Source organism: Salvia miltiorrhiza, chromosome 1, assembly GCF_028751815.1.
Source record: "Salvia miltiorrhiza cultivar Shanhuang (shh) chromosome 1, IMPLAD_Smil_shh, whole genome shotgun sequence".
NCBI classification, from domain to species: Eukaryota; Viridiplantae; Streptophyta; class Magnoliopsida; order Lamiales; family Lamiaceae; genus Salvia; species Salvia miltiorrhiza.
The window spans coordinates 10,057,768-10,077,009 of record NC_080387.1 but is presented as its reverse complement, the minus strand read 5'-3'; the positions used below and the strand labels follow the sequence as shown (position 1 = coordinate 10,077,009).

The following is a 19,242-nucleotide window of genomic DNA, read 5'->3' as shown; positions in this document are numbered from 1 at the left end:
TTAATGCCCTCGTCGTGCAATTTATGCCTTGGATTATGCAATTTATGCCTTGAATTTGTGCAGTTAATGCCCTCGTCGTGCAATTTATGCCTTGGATTGTGCAATTTATGCCTTGAATTTGTGCAGTTAATGCCCTCGTCGTGCAATTTATGCCTTGAATTTGTGCTTGCGTCGTCTTCTTAACCTGTGTTGTAAATTATGTTGAAGAAAACATAAGAGGCGAATTTCCCCTAAAACCATAGATCTTTATTGATGACGACCATGGCCCCATACCTCATTAAAACCCCTGTGGGGAAAAAGAGTATCTGGTCTACATAATGATGGGACATGAATAAGATTCACACATAGAATTTCTTGAGGTGATTGATGTTCCACGGCCTCTCGAGAACTCTCCCCTCTTGATCGGACAGATGATAGGCTCCGCCTTTTAAGACTTCGGTGATGATATATGGTCCTTCCCAGTTAGCTTCAAATTTCCCGGTAGCTTTCAGAGCATCCGCGCGCTTGAGTACCAGATCGCCATTCTGGAATCGGCGCTGCTTGACCTTCTTATCATACCCTGCTTTAATGATGCTTTTGTACTTGGCAGCCTTGACCTGGGCTTCTTCTCGCTTTAGATCTATGAGGTCCAGCTCAAGCCTGCGCAGTTCTTCATTCTGCGCCGGATCATATGTACAAATTCGATGTGATTCTAACCTTACATCTGCTGGAATGACCGCATTTGAGCCATAATCCAAAGTGAACGGGGCTTCTCCTGTGGCTGTTTTGGGACTGGTACGCAGCGCCCACAAGACCGTGTCCAATTCCTCTGCCCATCGTCCTCTGCTTCTTTCTAATCTTTTCTTGATTCCCTCACAGATAGTGCGGTTAGCCAGCTCGACTTGACCATTGGCTTGGGGATGGGCTACTGAGACGAATCTCTGCTCGATGTCCATCCTTGAACAAAAATCCTCGATTCTTTGACTAGTGAATTGTGCTCCATTATCTGATATTAGAACTCTGGGCACCCCGTATCTGCAACAGATGTTTTTCCAGATGAACTTTTCGACGGTGGTCTCATCCACCCTTGTTACAGCCTCTGCCTCCACCCATTTCGAGAAATAGTCTACTGCCACTATCAAGAAACATTTTCCTCCCGGCGCCGTTGGCAGTTTACCCACGATATCAATTCCCCATTTGTCGAAAGGATACGCCGAGTACATCACCCCCATTTCTTCCCCCGGGACGTTAATCCTTGGCGCATGTCTTTGGCAAGATTCGCACTTCTTTACATAAGCTTTGGTATCCCTGTCGATGCCAGGATAGTAAAAGCCTGCTCTGATGATTTTTCTGGTCAGGTCTTTGTATCCTGCATGGTTTCCACAGCATCCCTGATGGATTTCCTTTAGAGCGAATTCTGCCTCCTCCGCTGATAAGCACTTAAGGAACGGGTTCGTGAAAGATCTCTTATAAAGCTGGTTGCTGATCAAACAGAAATTTTCATATCTAGCGTATTTTGCTGTGTCTCCCTCCATTCTTTCTCCCGTACGTAAGAAATGAATAATTGGGACTCGCCAATCATCCCCCACTTCGACGGCGCAGACTTGAATCCCTGGGCTCTTCTTTGGTTCAAACAAGAGTGTGATTTCGTCATTCCATGATTGTTCAACGGCGCTGGCCATCCTTGCTAGCAAGTCAGCCCTTCGATTTTCTTCCCGGGGTACTTGTATTATTTTCAATTCATCAAACTTTTCCTTGAGCTGCTGCATCCGATCATAATAAGCTCGCATTCTGTCATCGCGAACCTCACATTCGCCTCTCAACTGCTGGGCTACCAGTTGCGAATCGGTCTTGATTATTGCTGTGTCTGCTCTGAGCTCCTTCAAGATATGGGCAGCCCTTATCACTGCCTCGTATTCTGCCTCGTTATTTGACAGCTTGTCCTCAAACTTGATCGCAAACTGGTAGGTTCCATCCTCTGGCGATTCAATGTATATTCCGACTCCACACCCCTCTTTGGTGACAGAACCGTCGACCTGCGCCGTCCATGGTCCTCGCAACGGCCATCTCGTGGTCTCTTGAATGAAGTCAGCTAGGGCCTGTGCTTTAATGGTTGTACGCGGTTCGAACGCCACGTCATATTCGCCCAGCTCAATGGCCCATTTTACCATTCTTCCTGTGAGGTCTGGTCTCCCCAGGATTTGTTGAAAAGGCAGCGCTGTTCTGACGATAACTTTGTGTGACAAGAAGTATGGGCGCAACTTTCTTGCCGTGATCATGATAGCATAAGCTGTTTTCTCTACTGCGGTGTATCTGATCTCCGCTCCTTGGATGATTTTGCTCACGAAATAAACTGGCTTCTGCGTACCCCCTTCCTCCCGCACTAGCACAGCGCTCAAAGATTCTATCCCCACCGAAGTGTATAGATATAGTGGCTCCCCTGGTATCGGTTTGGTCAAGACGGGTAGTCCGTTGAGATATTCCTTGAGGTCCTCGAAGGCTTGCTGGCACTCGCTACTCCACTCGAATCGACTTTCCTTTCTCAAAATTTTGAAGAAGGGCAGACTTCTTTCTGCTGACCTCGATATGAACCGACTTAGTGCAGTTATTCGTCCGTTCAGTGTTTGTATCTCTTTGACGTTCCGCGGCGCCGTCATGTCAATAATAGCTCTAACTTTGTCTGCATTCACTTCTATCCCCTCGGGCGTAACCTTGTATCCCAGGAATTTTCCCGACTGCACCCCGAAAGTACATTTAGCCGGATTGAGCATGAGCTTGTGTCTTCGTATCACCGAGAAGATTTCCTCCAAGTCGTCCGCATGTGTGCGTGCTTCAGTGCTGCGTACCAGCATGTCATCTACATAGACCGACACATTCTCTTTCAATTGATCTTTGAAGATTCTGTCCATCATTCTCTGGTAAGTAGCCCCAGCGTTTTTTAGTCCAAATGGCATACTCACATATGCGAAGATCCCTGCGCAGACTGCGAATGCTGTTTTAATAACATCGTTCCTGTACATCTTAACCTGATGGTATCCTTGGTAAGCATCCATCATTGACAAAAGTTCGCATCCTGACGTTGCGTCTACTAACTGGTCAATCCGTGGCAATGGGTAACAATCCTTTGGACAGGCTGCATTGAGGTCCCGGTAGTCCACACACATCCTCCAAGTCTTAGCCTTCTTTTCCACCATGACAGCGTTTGACACCCAGTCCGGGTATTGCACCTCTATGATATGTCCCGCTTCTAATAACGCCTGTATCTGCTCTCGAATAGCAGCATCCTTTTCAGTACCGAAGTGTCTCGTCTTTTGCTTGACTGGCTTGATCGTGGGATCCACGTTCAAACGATGCTCGGCTAGCTCTCTGTCGATTCCTTTCAGGTCCGCCGTAGTGAACGCGAATACGTCAGCGTTTCTGCGCATGCAAGCTATTACTTTTCTTTGCAATTCTGGCTCCATATGTGCCCTGATTTTGGTGGTAAATCCCTCCTTATCCTTGAAAAGCTCAATAACCATGCACGTATCATTGGTAGTGACGAGGGGTGTTTTATCATTTCCCCCTTGCAGCTCTGCGATCTCTCTCCGCTCGGGCTCTCAAGCCGTGATCACTCCAATTTTTCCCTTCTTGCTTGCCTCTACTTGGTGTACTGACCTTTCTCGTTTTTGTCCGGAGTATTGAGTTAATACTTGTACATGGCATTTCTTCGACACAGCCTGGTCTCCCCACACTTCACCAATTTTGCCTCCTTCCAAGGGGAACTTCATCTTCAAGTAAAGAGTAGAGATGATTGCTTTAAAAGAGTTCAACGCCGGTCTCCCAAAGATCATGTTGTAAGAGGGTTTCGGTGCGTCGATGACCAAGAACTTGACCATTCGGGTCTTTTTTCCCCATGGTTGCCCTATCGTCATTGGCAACTCAATTATTCCCACCGGTAGGACTGATTCCCCTGAAAACCCATAAAGAGGAGCCACAGCGGGCTCTAACTTAGCCTCCAAACCCATTGCCTGCCAGCACTCTAGATATAAGATGTTGACGGCGCTGCCTGAATCAACAAAGATGCGGTGTACCAATACGTTGGCCACATTGGCAGAAAATACCAAGGCGTCGTCATGAGGATAGAATAAAGACCTAGCATCCTTTGGTCCAAAGGATATTATCGGTTCATCGGGCGCAGTGTTGATTGTCATGACAGTTTTGTCATAATATCCAGATCTAACCGTGCGGGCCAATTGTTTTTTGGCCCTGTTAGATGTTGGTATATTATTTTCTCCTGTAATCATGTGTACCTCTCTGTCATACTGGGCGTGGATTGCGGGGTTGTGTCTATCCTGGCTGTCTCTCCTATGATTTCTTTTTTCCCTTCTCTCCTCATGTCTGTGTCTTCTTTCCCTGTCATCATGGTCGCGGTGGGTGTCATCCCGCCGGCGCCGCTCATCCTCCCTACGTTCATCGTAACGGTTCTCTCTATATGAGCCTCGTGGTCTTTCTATGAATTGATCCAGGAACCCTTTCCTGACCAAAATTTCTAGCTGATGCTTCAGATGTCCGCATTCGCGGGTGAGATGACCGTAACGGTTGTGATATTCACATAACAAATTGTTCCTGCCTGGGGCTGGGGCTCCGGGTTGGTAATCCTTTGGAGCTCTGAAATAATTCTCTTCTTTGATTTGATGGAAAATTTCGTCTATGTGACGATTCCATTGAGTTGGATTTTGTAAATCATCTCGGTAACCCCCGCGCTCTTCCCTCTTCTCTGTCTGCGCCGTGATTAATGAGCCTGTTCCAGCTTCGATGGCCCTCATTGGGATTCTGGGAGGTAAACCTCGGTAGGGATTCCTCGGGATGTATTTTTCTCCAGCGTCTGCGCTGTCTTGCTTCTTAGGTTTGAGCATATCGGCCTCGGCCTTCCTTGCCATTTTAGCGTCTTCCAGTTGGAGGTATCCCGGTATTATTGTCATGATGTCTTCGAAACTAGTGGGAGGCTTGATCTGGAGTGCCTCAAAGAGCGGGCCTTGTTTTAACCCTCTAGCGAAAGCATACCACTTAATCTGAGATTCGGCGTCTGGTATGTCTAACGCGATTGTGTTAAATCGTGCCACATATTCCCGAAGTGTTTCTTGTGGTTCCTGCCTGATGTCCATCAAGGAAATTGGTGTTTTCCCAACCCGCTTTGCGCTGGCAAACTGTCTCATGAACATGAGATGAAGATCATCATATGAGTATATAGAATTATTTCTCAGATTGTGGAACCATCGCTGGGCCATGCCCGATAGAGTCGTGGCGAAGATCCTGCATTTGATTCCCTCCCCATACTGATGTAGCGCCGCCAGCCCCTCGAAACGAGCTATATGCACCTCCGGATCTGTGGTGCCATCATAATCCAATGAGATGGGACGGTAATTTGCTGGTAGGGGTTCCAACAATATTTCCTCCGAGAAAGGGCTCTTGTAAGTAGGTGTTGATATAAGGATGTCGGAGTGGTGTCCCTCCCGGTCTCTTGTGAATATGGTATCATTCGGCCTGCGCCGACTTCTTTTGAGGAGCTCCCTCCGGGGCTCTTCAGGTCTCAATCCGTGCTGGTCGGGGAATTTGTTCACCTCTGTGTTATGATCGTGCTCCTTGAGTTCTGTCTCCAGACTTTTCAGCTGGTCTCGGAGGAAAGATACTTTTTCCTTCAGCCTGTCATTGTCCTTGTGTGCCCCTAAGCTGCGCTGCGGAGTGGTCCCGCTGGTTGAATCAGTCACATCTTCGATCTGGACACTGTTCGTAATGAACTTCTGCTTGTTCCTTCCTCTTTCTTCTCCTCTGTCTATTCCTGTCTGAGCGGCCATCGCTGTTTCTTCTCCCCCTGCCTGCGCAGGCACGGTTGTTGCTTTCTGAGCAGCTATGCTTCCCTCTGGGGAGGCAGCTGGCTGAGTAATACCCATTAAAGAGCGAATAGTCGCATAGTTGAGCATAGCCAAAACTTGGTCATTGATAGGGACATTGGTTGGCCCTGGTGCTGTAGTGATAGTAGCCACGGCGGGCATATTTGTTCCCATATTAGACTGTACAGAAGCAGGGATCATGTTGTTGATCATAGTGAAACCCGGCGGAGTAAGCCCAGTCAAGTCGACTCCCTTAGTCGATGTGTCGTCAGTAGGTTTGGCAGATGTGTTCCCTACAGCGGCTTCGAAATCCTTGTTTAGATCCTTGCAGTGTTGATGGGTCGCCATTGTGAAGTACCTGTTCACTGTATCGCAGTAAAATAAGAAATAGTGAGTCAAGGTTGGAGAAGTATACCGGCGCAGTCGGGCTACGCAGATGTCGCTGTGTTATATCGGCGGTAGGTGGGCCTATAAGCATTCCAATAATAGAAGATAAGCCCCAGAAAAACCCACGAACTTCGTCCCATGGAACGATTCTCGATTAAATGTACGGAAATCCATAGATAGAAAGGAATTTATAGAGATCCTCTTCGCAGTTCTTTCTGAGATGAACATCCCCCTCTTCTAGGAAATAAACCCGGAAAAAAGGTGAAATAGAGTTCCCGTCGTTCATAATTAGGTAAAGGACATTTCCGCGACGGAAGGTCCTCTCCGGTAGAAAATATTCTCGGAAAAGCACAAAGGTTAGCTAAAATAAACAGTGAAACATCAGAAACACAGAAAGGGAGTTACCTCTCTGTATCGCACCGGGAATGCATCAAAATTAAGCAAGTAACATTAATGCACAGCACGTATAGAAAAAGTTTAAAAATTCAAAAATAGCGCAGTTCCCAAAGAAAAATTTAAAAATGGCACGGTTCCCAAAAAATATTTGAATAAACCGTCTCCTTCCCCTGCTATTTCCCCTTCATTCATGCAAGGTGACAGAGGCCATCAAGATCCCGAAAATCTCAGCGGATTGCCGATACAAACAACGAACATACATTTCATCCATTATAAACGCAAAATAAGCCATGTTTAAGCATTTATGCACAAATCACTTGATTATTCCATCCCTTTCTACGTATAAACCTCAAATGCGGTAAAAAATATAGCCATAAACGCAGGCTTGGTAATGAAACCCCCCTTCTTCCTTTTGATTTACGCCAGGATAAGCAGATCTAAACCAAACATGGACAAGGACACTCAGACATTCTCTCAAATCTCACGCCTTAGCCCACATTTTCCCACAGACGGCGCCAGTTGGTGAAGCCTAACATTCAAACCTATCTAAATTAGTCGGAAAAGGACGTCGGAATCACCTGTATCGCGGTGTGAGAGAGGATTTGCTCGAAAACTTGCAGATGAGATTTCTTAAGGTAAAAATTGCATATCAAATATTGGTTTACAAAGCGTATTTATAGGATTACATTAGGGCGAAGGGTAAAAGGGGCTTTTCATGTCGTTCACGTACTCCACATGCGGCGTACGTGAACGTTTCTCTCTCCACTAACAAACTCTCTAACTATTTTGCAGCTTTTTGTTGAACACGTGCTCTTTTCCAGCTCTCATTACTGGTTGTTTCCACTCCTTAGGTCTTCTCCGTATGTCGCTTTAGTGCTGCGCTGTCCTCTCTAGTCTGCGCAGACCTTCGGCGGCGCCACTATCTTTTATGATATGGCTCTGCCTCTTTCGATCCGAGTGGGCCTAGGGTTTAAACCAGCTTCTTTCTTAGTCTGCGCAGACAATTGACGGCGCCGTTATATTATTTCGACGATCGTGTGGTGTATTCACGCTTCTTGAGTTGAGTGTATTCCGGGGCTAAGTCGGCGCCGCTGTCCTTGTTTGAGGTAGGATGGCTGATGGGATCCTCACTCCTCATCACATCTTTCAACTTGAAAGCGGTTGATTTTCTTTCTCCGCTTCTGTCAGTGGAATATCTGGATTTGCTTTCTCTTTTCTTTCCTTTGTAGTGCTGCTTGTGGAACCTCCTGTACTTGCGGAATTTGGACTCCATCTTGTTGAATCTTTTAGTCAACAAAGCATATTGACTGAAGAAATCTTCAGGCTTGAGTTCCGCTAGTTCCTTTGTGTGCTTCTTGCTTTCTTTTGCTGAAGCTTTCAGTGCTGCTTCTTTTGAGGTTGAAGGACCATCTTCGTCTGATCCTCCAGCCCTCTTGATTCCAAGATTTCTCTGGATGTCGAATTCATTTGCCAAAAGGTCAGAGAAGAGCTTGTTTGTCGGGAGCTGACTGAATCCAGGCTTGTTCTGATGAGCAACTGAATAGATCTGCCAATCTCCTCGCGGAAGTGCTCGAAGAATCTTCAAGTTGATTTCTCGTTGAGTGTACTTGTCCTTCGAGATGGATTGAACTTCATTCAGGATCTGGTTGAATCAGAGTTCCATCTCGTCGACAGATTCATTATTGAGCATGAGGAAGGAGTCGAATTTCTGACAAGCTATGGATAGCTTGTTCTCTTTTTTTTCCTCGGATCCGATGCACATTCTTTCAAGAATGTCCCACATCTCATTTGCAGTCTTGCACTTGATGATCTTGGTGACATGCTTGTATGGAACTGTGCCGGAGATGATGCTTTTGGCGAGGTTGTCTAGCTCATCTTGCTTCCTTTCTTCTGTGGTCAAGTCTGCCTTCTGCTTGATCTGGACCTCATCGTGTGGATCCCGAGCTGGGTCAACATGAACTCTTTTGACAATTTTGGTGATGATGATTGGTCCGTTGGTGATGACTTCCCACGTTCGTCAATGTTGTGCGGTGAGGAAGCTTTCAAGCCGAAACTTCCATATGTCGTATTTTTCAATACTAAACATAGGTAGAGAGGATATTCTGTTGTGGTTAGTCTCCGTCAAAAAGAGAGAACAGGTAACAACAGATAAGGCAAATAGCAAGCACTTTTTGAAAGAGAAAAGTTTCCGAGACCTTTAAGAAAAAGGATCTAGTTCAATAAGAACTTAATGAGAAACAGAATTGTTCTTGCGAACAACCTGCTCTTATACTAATTGTTAGGTCCGGAGGGTCTCGAATAGGTGTATGGGGGGGAGGGGAATACACCAATAGGCTATTTTTCAAATCAAGATCTCAATATAGAGATCAGAACGAAACTTTAAACACAAACAGATGAGCCCAAGTTTGTGCTCTGTTTGCATGTCTGTTTTAGGTCTAGATCGAGTCGTTTTATTTTATTTTGTGTTGTTTGGTCGCCTGGGTGGGCGTAGTTCTTTGGCAGGGCCCGCTTATGGGCAAAAGGTGCTTTAAAGGTCAGAACTGCTGTTACTTTCCGTGAAAGAGGTATGTGCCGAAAGCAAGAGGGATTCGGAGGCAAAACCATCCCTTATGTCCAGAAGTACTGCACGGAACCTGGCAAGCATGAGGAGGAGAACAGAGAAGGAAGTCAGAAACACAACAGACGGACGAGGCAAGACTGTGGAGTAGGTGCTTGATATGGGCCGAAGGCGGAAGCATTCAAGAAGAGACCGATAAGGCTAAACCTCTGCCTTATCCGAAAGGAAAGAAATCTTCTAGATACTAGGTCTGAAAAGTGGATAGCATCTCCATGCCTTGCATGGATCCGGCCGCAACAAAAGGGGCTGGGCCTTTTGTTGCCCTAGTCGCGCCTATATATACCCGAGGATCATTTGAAGCCGAGGGTGTTGAAAAACCGGTTGTTGTGCATTTCAGTTACGAGCTCTGGAATTCAAGCTTGCCCAGGCTGTGGGCATAGTTCTAGGTTACGTTATTTATGTTCCTTGCGGCACTTTTGGCCGTAAGCACTCTTTAATTTCTTTAAGTATTTTCAGTTTGACTTTTATTATGTCTTTTGCTTTTGCTATTTACTTTATGTCTGGCTAATTTTATATTCTGATTTGGGCAAGATGATCTAAGCATGAACACTTAACTCGAGAGGTCTAATTTGGGCATAACAACTGTATGAGCATATTCCCGATACACTAGGTTTGATTCCAATAAGGTTATAACAACTTGGTTAATTAATTGATCACTAATTAACTAGGGAGTTTTGGCCACAAGTAAACTTTGGGCGAAGGCGAGACGCCATCGACCTCCAAAATAGTACAACGAGTGTTAGAGCCGTGACTGCGGTAAAATATCTGTGTAAGAGTCAAGTGGGTCTATCTAATTCTTAAGGCATTCTAGGCAAAGCACAACTAGCGATAGGCCATCGCAGAGAGCGTGGATGTTGCCCGGGGTAGTTGATTTCCATTAGTGAAAGCTTCTAAGGGATCATAAACTGAAAGGATAGATTGGGCAAGGGATGTTTGCATGCGTGACGAGTGACAATAGGGGCGCAACAATTCTTATACCTATAACCACTGGTATGCGAGTATAGTAATTTATCTTTGCACCAATGACCGAGTGCCTAGTTCATGTCTAGTAATTCGAACCCAAGTCAGAATTGTTTTATTACTTTATTCATTTACCTTTGTCATTTCAGTTTTAGTTGGAAACCCTGTTCTACCCATAAGCACATTGTGGTCAGAACCCGTCAGAACACAAACCCTTTTTAGTGACACCCTTGCAGGAGGAGTTACTGCTCAGTTCCCTGTGGATTTGACTCTGGACTTACCACTAGCTAGTCTAGTTGTGGGCACAGGATATTTTATTTGCGCGAAGCTCAAACGACGGCTTCGTCAAATTGGCGCCGTTACCGGGGAACTGAGAGCGCAAGTAATTTCTTTTGTGATTTAAGTGTGAGTTTTGCCTTATTGTATGTTTCTTCGTCGTACCAGGAGTGCAGGTAACGAAGATATTTTGTTCAACGCGGAGATTGAGCGACTAGTACGACTGAACAACGGGAACAGACGCAGGGCAGAACAAGAAGCACGAGAGAGACAAAGGCAGTTAGAAGAAGAAAGAGAGATGGCGAAAAATCCAGAAGTAGTGAATGATAATGCCGACAAAACCCTCCGAGACATGATGTTCCTGAACAATCTAAACGTTCGGCCGTCTGCCATCGTGCTACCGGAGATCACTGGGAACTGGGAGCTGAAGCATACCCTGATTCAAATCTTGCCCAAGTACAGTGATATGCTCGGGGAGGACCCTCAAAGACATCTTCAGGATTTCGAGATGGCATGCGGAACAGTGCGCACTGCAAGCCAAGCACTTGGAGAATACATCTGACTCCTTACTTTTTCGTTCTCTCTATTAGAGGGAGCGAGGGAGTGGCTGTACGATTTGCCCGAAGGAAGCATCCGGACCTGGCAGGAGTTGCAGAGTAAGTTCCTAGAGAAGTATTTTCCAGCAACCCGAATCCAGAATTTGAGGACTCAAATAAGCAACATCAAGATGGGGTCAGGAGAAATCCTCTACGAGTATTAGGGAAGGTTCAAGCAAATGTTGGCCAAATGTCCACAACACCAAATACCGGACCATGATCTTATACGGTATTTCGTGGGAGGACTTCGAAGGCAAGATAGGCAATAGTTACATGCTGCCTGCGGAGGATCGATCCTAAACAAATCTGCAGCAGAGGCTTTCAAACTCATAGCTGACATAGCCGAGGAGTCCAGAGATGAAGAAGGAACAATAGTCAGGAATGCACCAACACTGAATCCTTCTGCCCAAGATGATAAGCTGGATCAGCTATGCAACATGTTCGAGAAGTTCATGACAAATCAAAGGACATCCAACCAAGGGGTCCCCAACATCCGGAAGCCTGTGAAGACTTGCCAACTCTGCATGGCAAATTCACATACAACTGATGAATGTCCACAACTGTTCGAGGACGAGGAGGTTAATGCTGCTGGGCAACAGCCAGGACGAAGTAATGGGGGACAGAATCAAAAACCCTTTGAACCTTACAGGCAGCAATACAACAACCAAGGATGGAGACAGCACGAAAACCTCAGGTACAGCAACAACAACTATTTGGGGCCGAACCAAGGGCAATCGAGCAATCAACAACAATACTCGCAACAACCTCAACAGGCAAGAGGATCCTCCTTGGCAGAGCTTGTGCATCAAATGGCACAACAACAAGTGGAATTCCAGTAGGAGACCGAAAAGTTCATGATGGAGAGAAGGGGAGGAATGCAGAATGTGAATGGCCAACTGTCACATCTTGCCCAAGCAGTGGCTCGCCTGGAAAGCAAACAAGGAGAACTTCCTGCCCATGTGGAGGCAAAGAAAGTAAATGCTGTGACACTCAGGAATGGCAAGGAATTACCCGAAGTGGTTGGAAAGAAAACTCAGGAGGAACCGGAGGTTAGTGAGGAAGTTGGAATGGGGGTCAACAGATGAGGAAGAATTAGCCCAAGAAAGGGAAGCCAATAAGAAAGCAGTAGAGAAAGGCAAAGAAAAATTGAGACATGTTGAGCCCATAATCTCCTTCCCAGGCAGAATTGAAGGAATATTAAACTGAATTAACGTTCCGCTTTGCCCGATGATCGTTTCTTGGTTATTATTAATTTATCATACAACGATTAATTCTTAAACATGCTCCTCTGAATTTAACAGCTGCACATAGGTGTTAGGAATTACTTACTTGTAAAGCGGATGCACAGGTTGTTGATGATCGTATCGAAAGACTCCAGTTCTGATCTTCTCGACTGTATCCCGCTCAGCTTTCATCGTTGGATGGACAACGAGCTATGAAAGTCCCAAGCTAGAAATCTCCCTTGTTTCCTGCGCCCCCTCACAGCTCTCAAACTCTAATAATTATCAGTGTGTGTTTCCTGAGAGCTGACAGCTGTATTTTATAATACAGAAAAGGGAGGGGGGCGCCACTTTTGAGTAGGGGACGATTTCAAGCCTTACTTGGGCTAGGAGACATTGGACCAGTCCAGGGACCAGATACAAGGAATAAATATGGACCTCAAATAAATTAATTTATCTATGGTCAGCCCAGACCATAATTAATTTATAAATATCAGTTCATTCCACTAGAGAACCAATATTGACTTACCCCTTTATTGCCGGTGATGAGTCGGGGCTTGTATTTAGACTTATTAAATCCTCATATTTAAAATATCCGACATCCATTAATTAATTATAGCTCTGACAGCCTTAATTAATTAATCTCTTTGTAATCCTTAAGTAGTACCACTCAAAACTTATTATTGCGCCTGAACTTAATCAACTTGCAGGGTTTAACGCAATAAACATTATTGAGCTCCTTAAGGGGATGTGATTATCCTATATGGATACGAGTACTAATACAGATAATCAAATATCATATATTAACCGCTATCACCCAAGATACAGAGTACTCAAGTTACTATATAACTCTCACCCATAGTAAGTCAAAGTGATAAGCAAATCAATATATATATCTGAAATCTTATTAGTATTAAGATCTTATAAGTTACCGAGATCTTGATTCTTCACTTAAGTCAGATAGAAGAATACATCTCACTGTGGTCCTATCAATACGTTATGACGTACCAGTATAGATAAGTAATTAAGACAAACTACTTCCATCTATACCGCAGCCTAAACCAATAACTTGTCTTAGAGTTATTTCGGCTGTGATTATATTATATCTGTTAAGGTTATTCCAATTATACGGTCTTCTGTGATCTACAACACACCATATAATCTACTTATGTAGAGATAAAGAACATACATATGCAATCATGAACCCAATCAGATAGGAGATAAAATAGTGAACACAGGAATCATTGTATACAAGCATAAAACGTTCTTGCTTTCAGTATACAAATCCAACAATCTCCCACTTATACTAAAGCAAAACTTTTAGTATACAATGTGTCTAAATACTAGCTATTACAACAAACACTTCACTTCTTCTCCCACTTATACTGAAAGTTTTTCTCTAAGTGGGTGGCATCAACCGCAATCCCATCCCTCGAGCATGCTTCTCGTAGGCCTTTTGTGGCAAGCTCTTCGTGAAAGGGTCAGCTAAGTTCTCCAAAGTATCAATCTTCTCAACTAGCACATCTCCTCTGCTTACGATTTCTCGTATGATGTGGTACTTTCTCTCTATGTGTTTGGTCGCCTTGTGGCTCCTGGGTTCCTTAGAATTTGCCACTGCACCCGAGTTATCACAATAAATTATGATACTCTTAGGCAAATTAGGGACCACGCCTAGATCCAAGAGGTAGTTCCGGAACCATACAGCCTCCTTAGCAGCTTCAGAAGCAGCTACATATTCGGTTTCCATTGTGGAGTCTGCAATACATTTCTGTTTTGCACTCCGCCATGATACGGCTCCACCTCCCAAGGTAAACACATAGCCAGAGGTAGATCTCTTCTCATCCCGGTCAGCCTGGAAATCCGAATCGGTGTAACCCAAAGGAGATAGACTGTCTGATTGGTAAACTAGCCTATAATCTCGAGTCCTCTTCAGGTACTTGAGAATATGCTTTACCGCAGTCCAGTGTCCTGGTCCAAGGTTCGACTGATATCTTGCAACCATGCCAACGACATAGCAAATATCAGGTCTCGTGCAAAGCATTGCATACATGAGACTACGTACGGCGGAAGCATAAGGTATCTTTCTCATTTCTTCAACCTCACTGGGCGTCTTAGGACACATATCCTTAAACAGAGGAATGCCATGTCTGAAAGGTAGCAACCCTTTCTTGGCAGTTTGCATGCTAAAACGAGCAATCACAGTATCAATGTAGGACGCTTGAGATAAGCTCAACATCCTTTTCTGGCGATCACGAACAACCTTGATCCCCAGGATGTATGCTGCATCTCCTAAGTTCTTCATTTGAAACTGTTTGGATAACCACTTCTTTATGTTCGATAATAGCTCAACATTGTTGCCAATGAGGAGGATATCATCTACATAAAGTGCAAGGAAAACCACGTCACGATTGGCATCTAACCGGTACACGCAACTTTCATTTTCATAACGAGTAAATCCATAGGATTTAATCACCTCGTCAAAATGCTTGTTCCATGACCTCGAAGCTTGCTTAAGTCCATAAATGGACTTCTTCAGCTTCCAAACAAGATGCTCTTCGCCCTTTTTCACAAACCCTTCGGGTTGCTGCATATAAATGTCCCTTCCTTCTTCAAGGAAACCGTTTAAAAAAGCGGTTTTGACATCCATTTGCCAAATCTCAAGGTTCATGTGGGCTGCTATGGCAAGGAGTATTCGGATAGACTTAAGCATGGCAACCGGCGAAAAGGTTTCATCATAATCTATACCTTGTTCCTGGGTATATCCTTTCGCCACCAGTCTAGCTTTAAAAGCTGCGACTTCGCCATCCGAATCTCGCTTTCTTTTGTATACCCACCTACTACCCATAGCCTCGAAGCCATCAGGTAGTTCAGTTTTCTCGTATACATCCATAGCAGTCATGGATTCTATTTCAGAAACCATGGCGTCGTACCAAGAATCTGCATCCAGATCTTTCATCGCTTGTCTATAGTTATCAGGGTCGACATCCTTTTGTTCATCAACAGGAAGAAGATCCGAAGACTCTCCCAAGAACATAAATCGATCGGGTTGAATTATAACCCTCCCACTACGACGAAGCGGTGGTGGTACAGCTGTGACAATGGTTCGTGCAGTATCCTGTGGTGCATTCACTTGCACACTTGGCTGGGGTGATGGAATCGCCTGTCCATTGCCTTCGATTTCTTGAAGGACAATCTCGGACCTTGACTTGTGTTCATTTATATAATCCTATTCCAAGAATCGTGCGTTGGTGCTAACAACCACTTTCTGATCCTTAGGATTATAAAAATAACCACCTTTCGTTTCCTTAGGATATCCTATAAACAGCATTAACTCGCATCTAGGCTCCAATTTCTTCACTTCCTTGTCTAGCACGTATGCAGGACAACCCCATACCTTAATATGGTTCAAGCTGGGCTGACGCCCTGACCATAACTCGATAGGAGTTTTAGGAACCGATTTGGACGGTACCTTATTTAGCAAATAAACCGCTGTTTCCAAGGCATATCCCCAAAACGAAATAGGCAATGATGCATAGCTCATCATTGATCGTACCATTTCCAAAAGAGTTCTGTTTCTTCTCTCCGCTACACCGTTCTGTTGGGGAGTACCCGGTGCAGTCAATTGGGATGTAATCCCAAAATCTGACAAGTATTGCAAAAATTCGTTTCCGAGGTATTCGCCACCGCGATCAGACCGCGATGACTTGATAGATTTACCCGTTCTCTTCTCCACTTTTGCGTTGAATTCTTTGAATTTCTCAAAGCATTCAGACTTGTGTTGAAGTAGGTAAATATACCCAAATCTTGAGTAATCGTCAATGAAAGTGACGAAATACTCATACCCTCCACGAGCTTTTGTGGACATCGGTCCACACAAGTCAGAGTGAATCAATTCTAACACATGCGAGGCCCTAATCCCCTTGGCCTTAAAAGACCTTGCCGTCATCTTTCCTTCTATACAGGATTCGCAGGTTCTAAATGGAACAGCTTGAAAGTCTTTCGAGACTCCATTTGAAACGAGCCTTTGGATCCTATTTAGATTGATGTGGCCTAACCTTAGGTGCCACGCATGCGTATATTGTTCATGAGAATAATACTTCCTCTTATTCGGATTAGGACAGATTTGTGATGTAGATGCAACATGGACATAATTTTTTAATTGGACATGTAATAGTATAGAGAGAGTTGTTCAAAATTCCGGAGCAAATAGTCATGTTATTTTTCATGATAGAGACACCCCTATCAAAAGTAACAGAATATCCATCCAAAAATAACTTTGAAACAGAAATTATGTTCCGCCGAAATTCCGGCACATATAAAATATCTCTCAAAACTAAAATGTCATCACCAAAACATAAAGATAAATCTCCAATAGCAACCGCTGCGACCTTTGACGCATTGCCCATGGAGATGGTGATCTCATCACTTTCCAGCTGCCTTGTCGGCTTGAAGCCCTGCAAGGTGTAACAAACATGATCAGTTGCCCCCGTATCCACTACCCATGAATGAGTAGAAAACGAAGCTAAACATGTCTCAGTTACTAGAACTTGTGACGTACCTTGTCCCTTTGCCTTGAGCATCGGACAATCTTTCTTCCAATGCCCAGTCTTGCCGCACTTGAAGCACTTTCCCTTTCCCGTTGGCTTCTTCACGCCGCCGGTAGGGCCGTCAACTTTGGCTTTGCCACTCCCACTAGCTTCGTTGTCATTCTTGCCCTTAGGACCTTTCCACTTCTTTTTCCCGCCTTTCGACGAAGAAGTAGATCCCTTGGCAGCGACAAGAACCTCTTTCCCTTTTCGCGTGCCCATGACTCCCTCCGCCGTAACTAGAGCATTCAACAACTCATTAAGAGTATAGTTGACCTTGCTCATAACGACATTGAGACGGAAGTTCTCCTAAGTTTTGGGGAGAGTGTTGAGGATGATATCGACTTTGGCTTCGCCTTCGATACCCCCTCTAAGCAGATCAAGCCTGTCAAACAAATTTATCATATGCATGACATGATCGTGCACAGAACTGCCGTCGCTCATCTTACATGCCAAGATTTCTCTAATCATGTTAAAGCGGGCAGATCTTTCGGACTCCCCATAAACCTTAGAGAGATTTAACATGATCGTAGTCGCATCGTCCATGCCCTGATGCTGGAGTTGCAAAGTTTGCGCATAGTCATCATAATATAGCACTTGGCCATATTATTCGACTTGTGCCACCTCCTATGCGCCTCACGTTCCGCATCAGTTGACTGATCAGTTAAAGCCGCGGTACGTTGAGTGGTAAGCACAAAACTGTGCTCGTCAGCGTCAAGAATATACATTATGTGGCGTTTCCATTCGGTATAGTTAGGACCGGTGAGAGGATTGTTTGCTAGAATATTAATTATCGGAGACATAGACATATCTGAAAGTAAACAAATAAACATGTAAGAACATGAAAATATATAATTCGTAACAATAATATTGTAACCTTTTGATAAAACAATATTAATGAAACCTCCAACGGCTCAAAGAATCCCATGTGCAAGCCACGTTGGGTGGACGTTTACACACGAACTCCTCAACCAGACTATTCACCTAGTCATTTAATTTCTATGTCAACTTAACCTTTTGACAAAAGAAATTAATAGTTGGCACCTTAACTAGACCATATCATCATCAAGAAGGGACTCCTTTGGGAGTTGTACATTGTACTTGATATGATATCTAAGCAATGACCACATTTTAACCTTGAAAATTAAATTCTCGAAATTGACATACTCACTCGGACCATGTCGCATTCAATTTAATTTTCTTGGTTATCTTATTTAATTCCATTCTCCAAAGTACTTGTGAAAATTACACAAGTAAGCCACGTTGGGTGGACGTTTACTTCATAACTCCCACTACTTTAATGGTTTAAATATTTTTTATAGAAACCTCTTATGAACAACTTATGAAAAACAAATGTGAAGTAAGCCACGTTGGGTGGACGTTTACTCACATTGCTAATCACTTTGTCTAGAGACCGCATGTGGAGGTCTATAAAATAATTTTAATTGCTTAAAAATTATTTAAAAAACTGCTTAGTCTTTTTCATTCAAAAGGTTTGTTCATGCTCAAGCACATAATCCTAATCATGCTTTTCTAGAACGCAACATATAAAACATGCTCGCAGAATTCTAAAATATGCTTAAGAAAATGATAAACCTATTATCATACTTGTCTAAGCGCAGTTAATAAAGCATATTAACAAGCAGAGACGAACAAAAAATAGGTAAAGAGCATAAGGGATTAAAACCACGGCATGCAAAGAACAGTAAAAAGAATTAAAATTCTTCGTGACCTATTCGTGGAATCCCAACATCTATTCTATTTTAAAAAAAATAAAATAAAACTAAAAACTTGGCCCGAAAACTTCATCCGGCCCGTCTTTGGAAAAACTAGGGTTTGGGACCCTAGAGTTTGGAAAACCAGCCACCTAGGGTTTGGGATCCCCTAGGCGCCGCCGCCTCATTGAGCAGCCGTCCCCGGCGTGCAGCAGCAGCCCGGCGCTGCAGCAGCCCAGCGCGCAGAGCGGCCCGGCACTGGCAGCAGCCCGATGCTGGCAGCACCCGCCTGGTTCGGCCTCCTCGGCATGTCCAGCAGCAGCAGCAGCAGCCCTCGGCGCCTCCAGCATACTCCAGCGCACAACAACAGCAGCAGCAGGCCCCCGGTGAAGGTAAGCAGCGGCACCAGCGGCAGTGCGCCGCCCGCTGGGCGCGCAGCGCGCAAAGCGCGCAGGCGCGGCTCCAGGCGCGCACAGCCCTTGCCGCCTGCCTCCCTCCTCTCGCCTGACCCGCACGCCACCAGCAGCGCGCGCAGAAGCCCTGCACGGCACCCTCGGCAGTAGCAGCACCCGGCGTGCTCGGCATCCTGACCAGGCGCGCGCTGCCCTCGGCGCCGGCAGTCCGTGCCACACCGCACCCT

General features: G+C 44.9%; 1 protein-coding gene across 1 annotated transcript; it reads right to left on the bottom strand.

The window, feature by feature from the left end:
- Positions 1-338: 338 nt before the first annotated feature.
- Positions 339-3,497, bottom strand: LOC131017948 (uncharacterized). The gene has a single exon (XM_057946739.1). The coding sequence runs from the start codon at positions 3,495-3,497 to the stop codon at positions 339-341; it is 3,159 nt and encodes a 1,052-aa protein (XP_057802722.1).
- Positions 3,498-19,242: the final 15,745 nt, after the last annotated feature.

Coding starts and splice junctions, on each gene's coding strand:
- LOC131017948 (XM_057946739.1), bottom strand. CDS start 3,497: ATGGTTATTGAGCTTTTCAAGGATAAGGAGGGATTTACCACCAAAATC.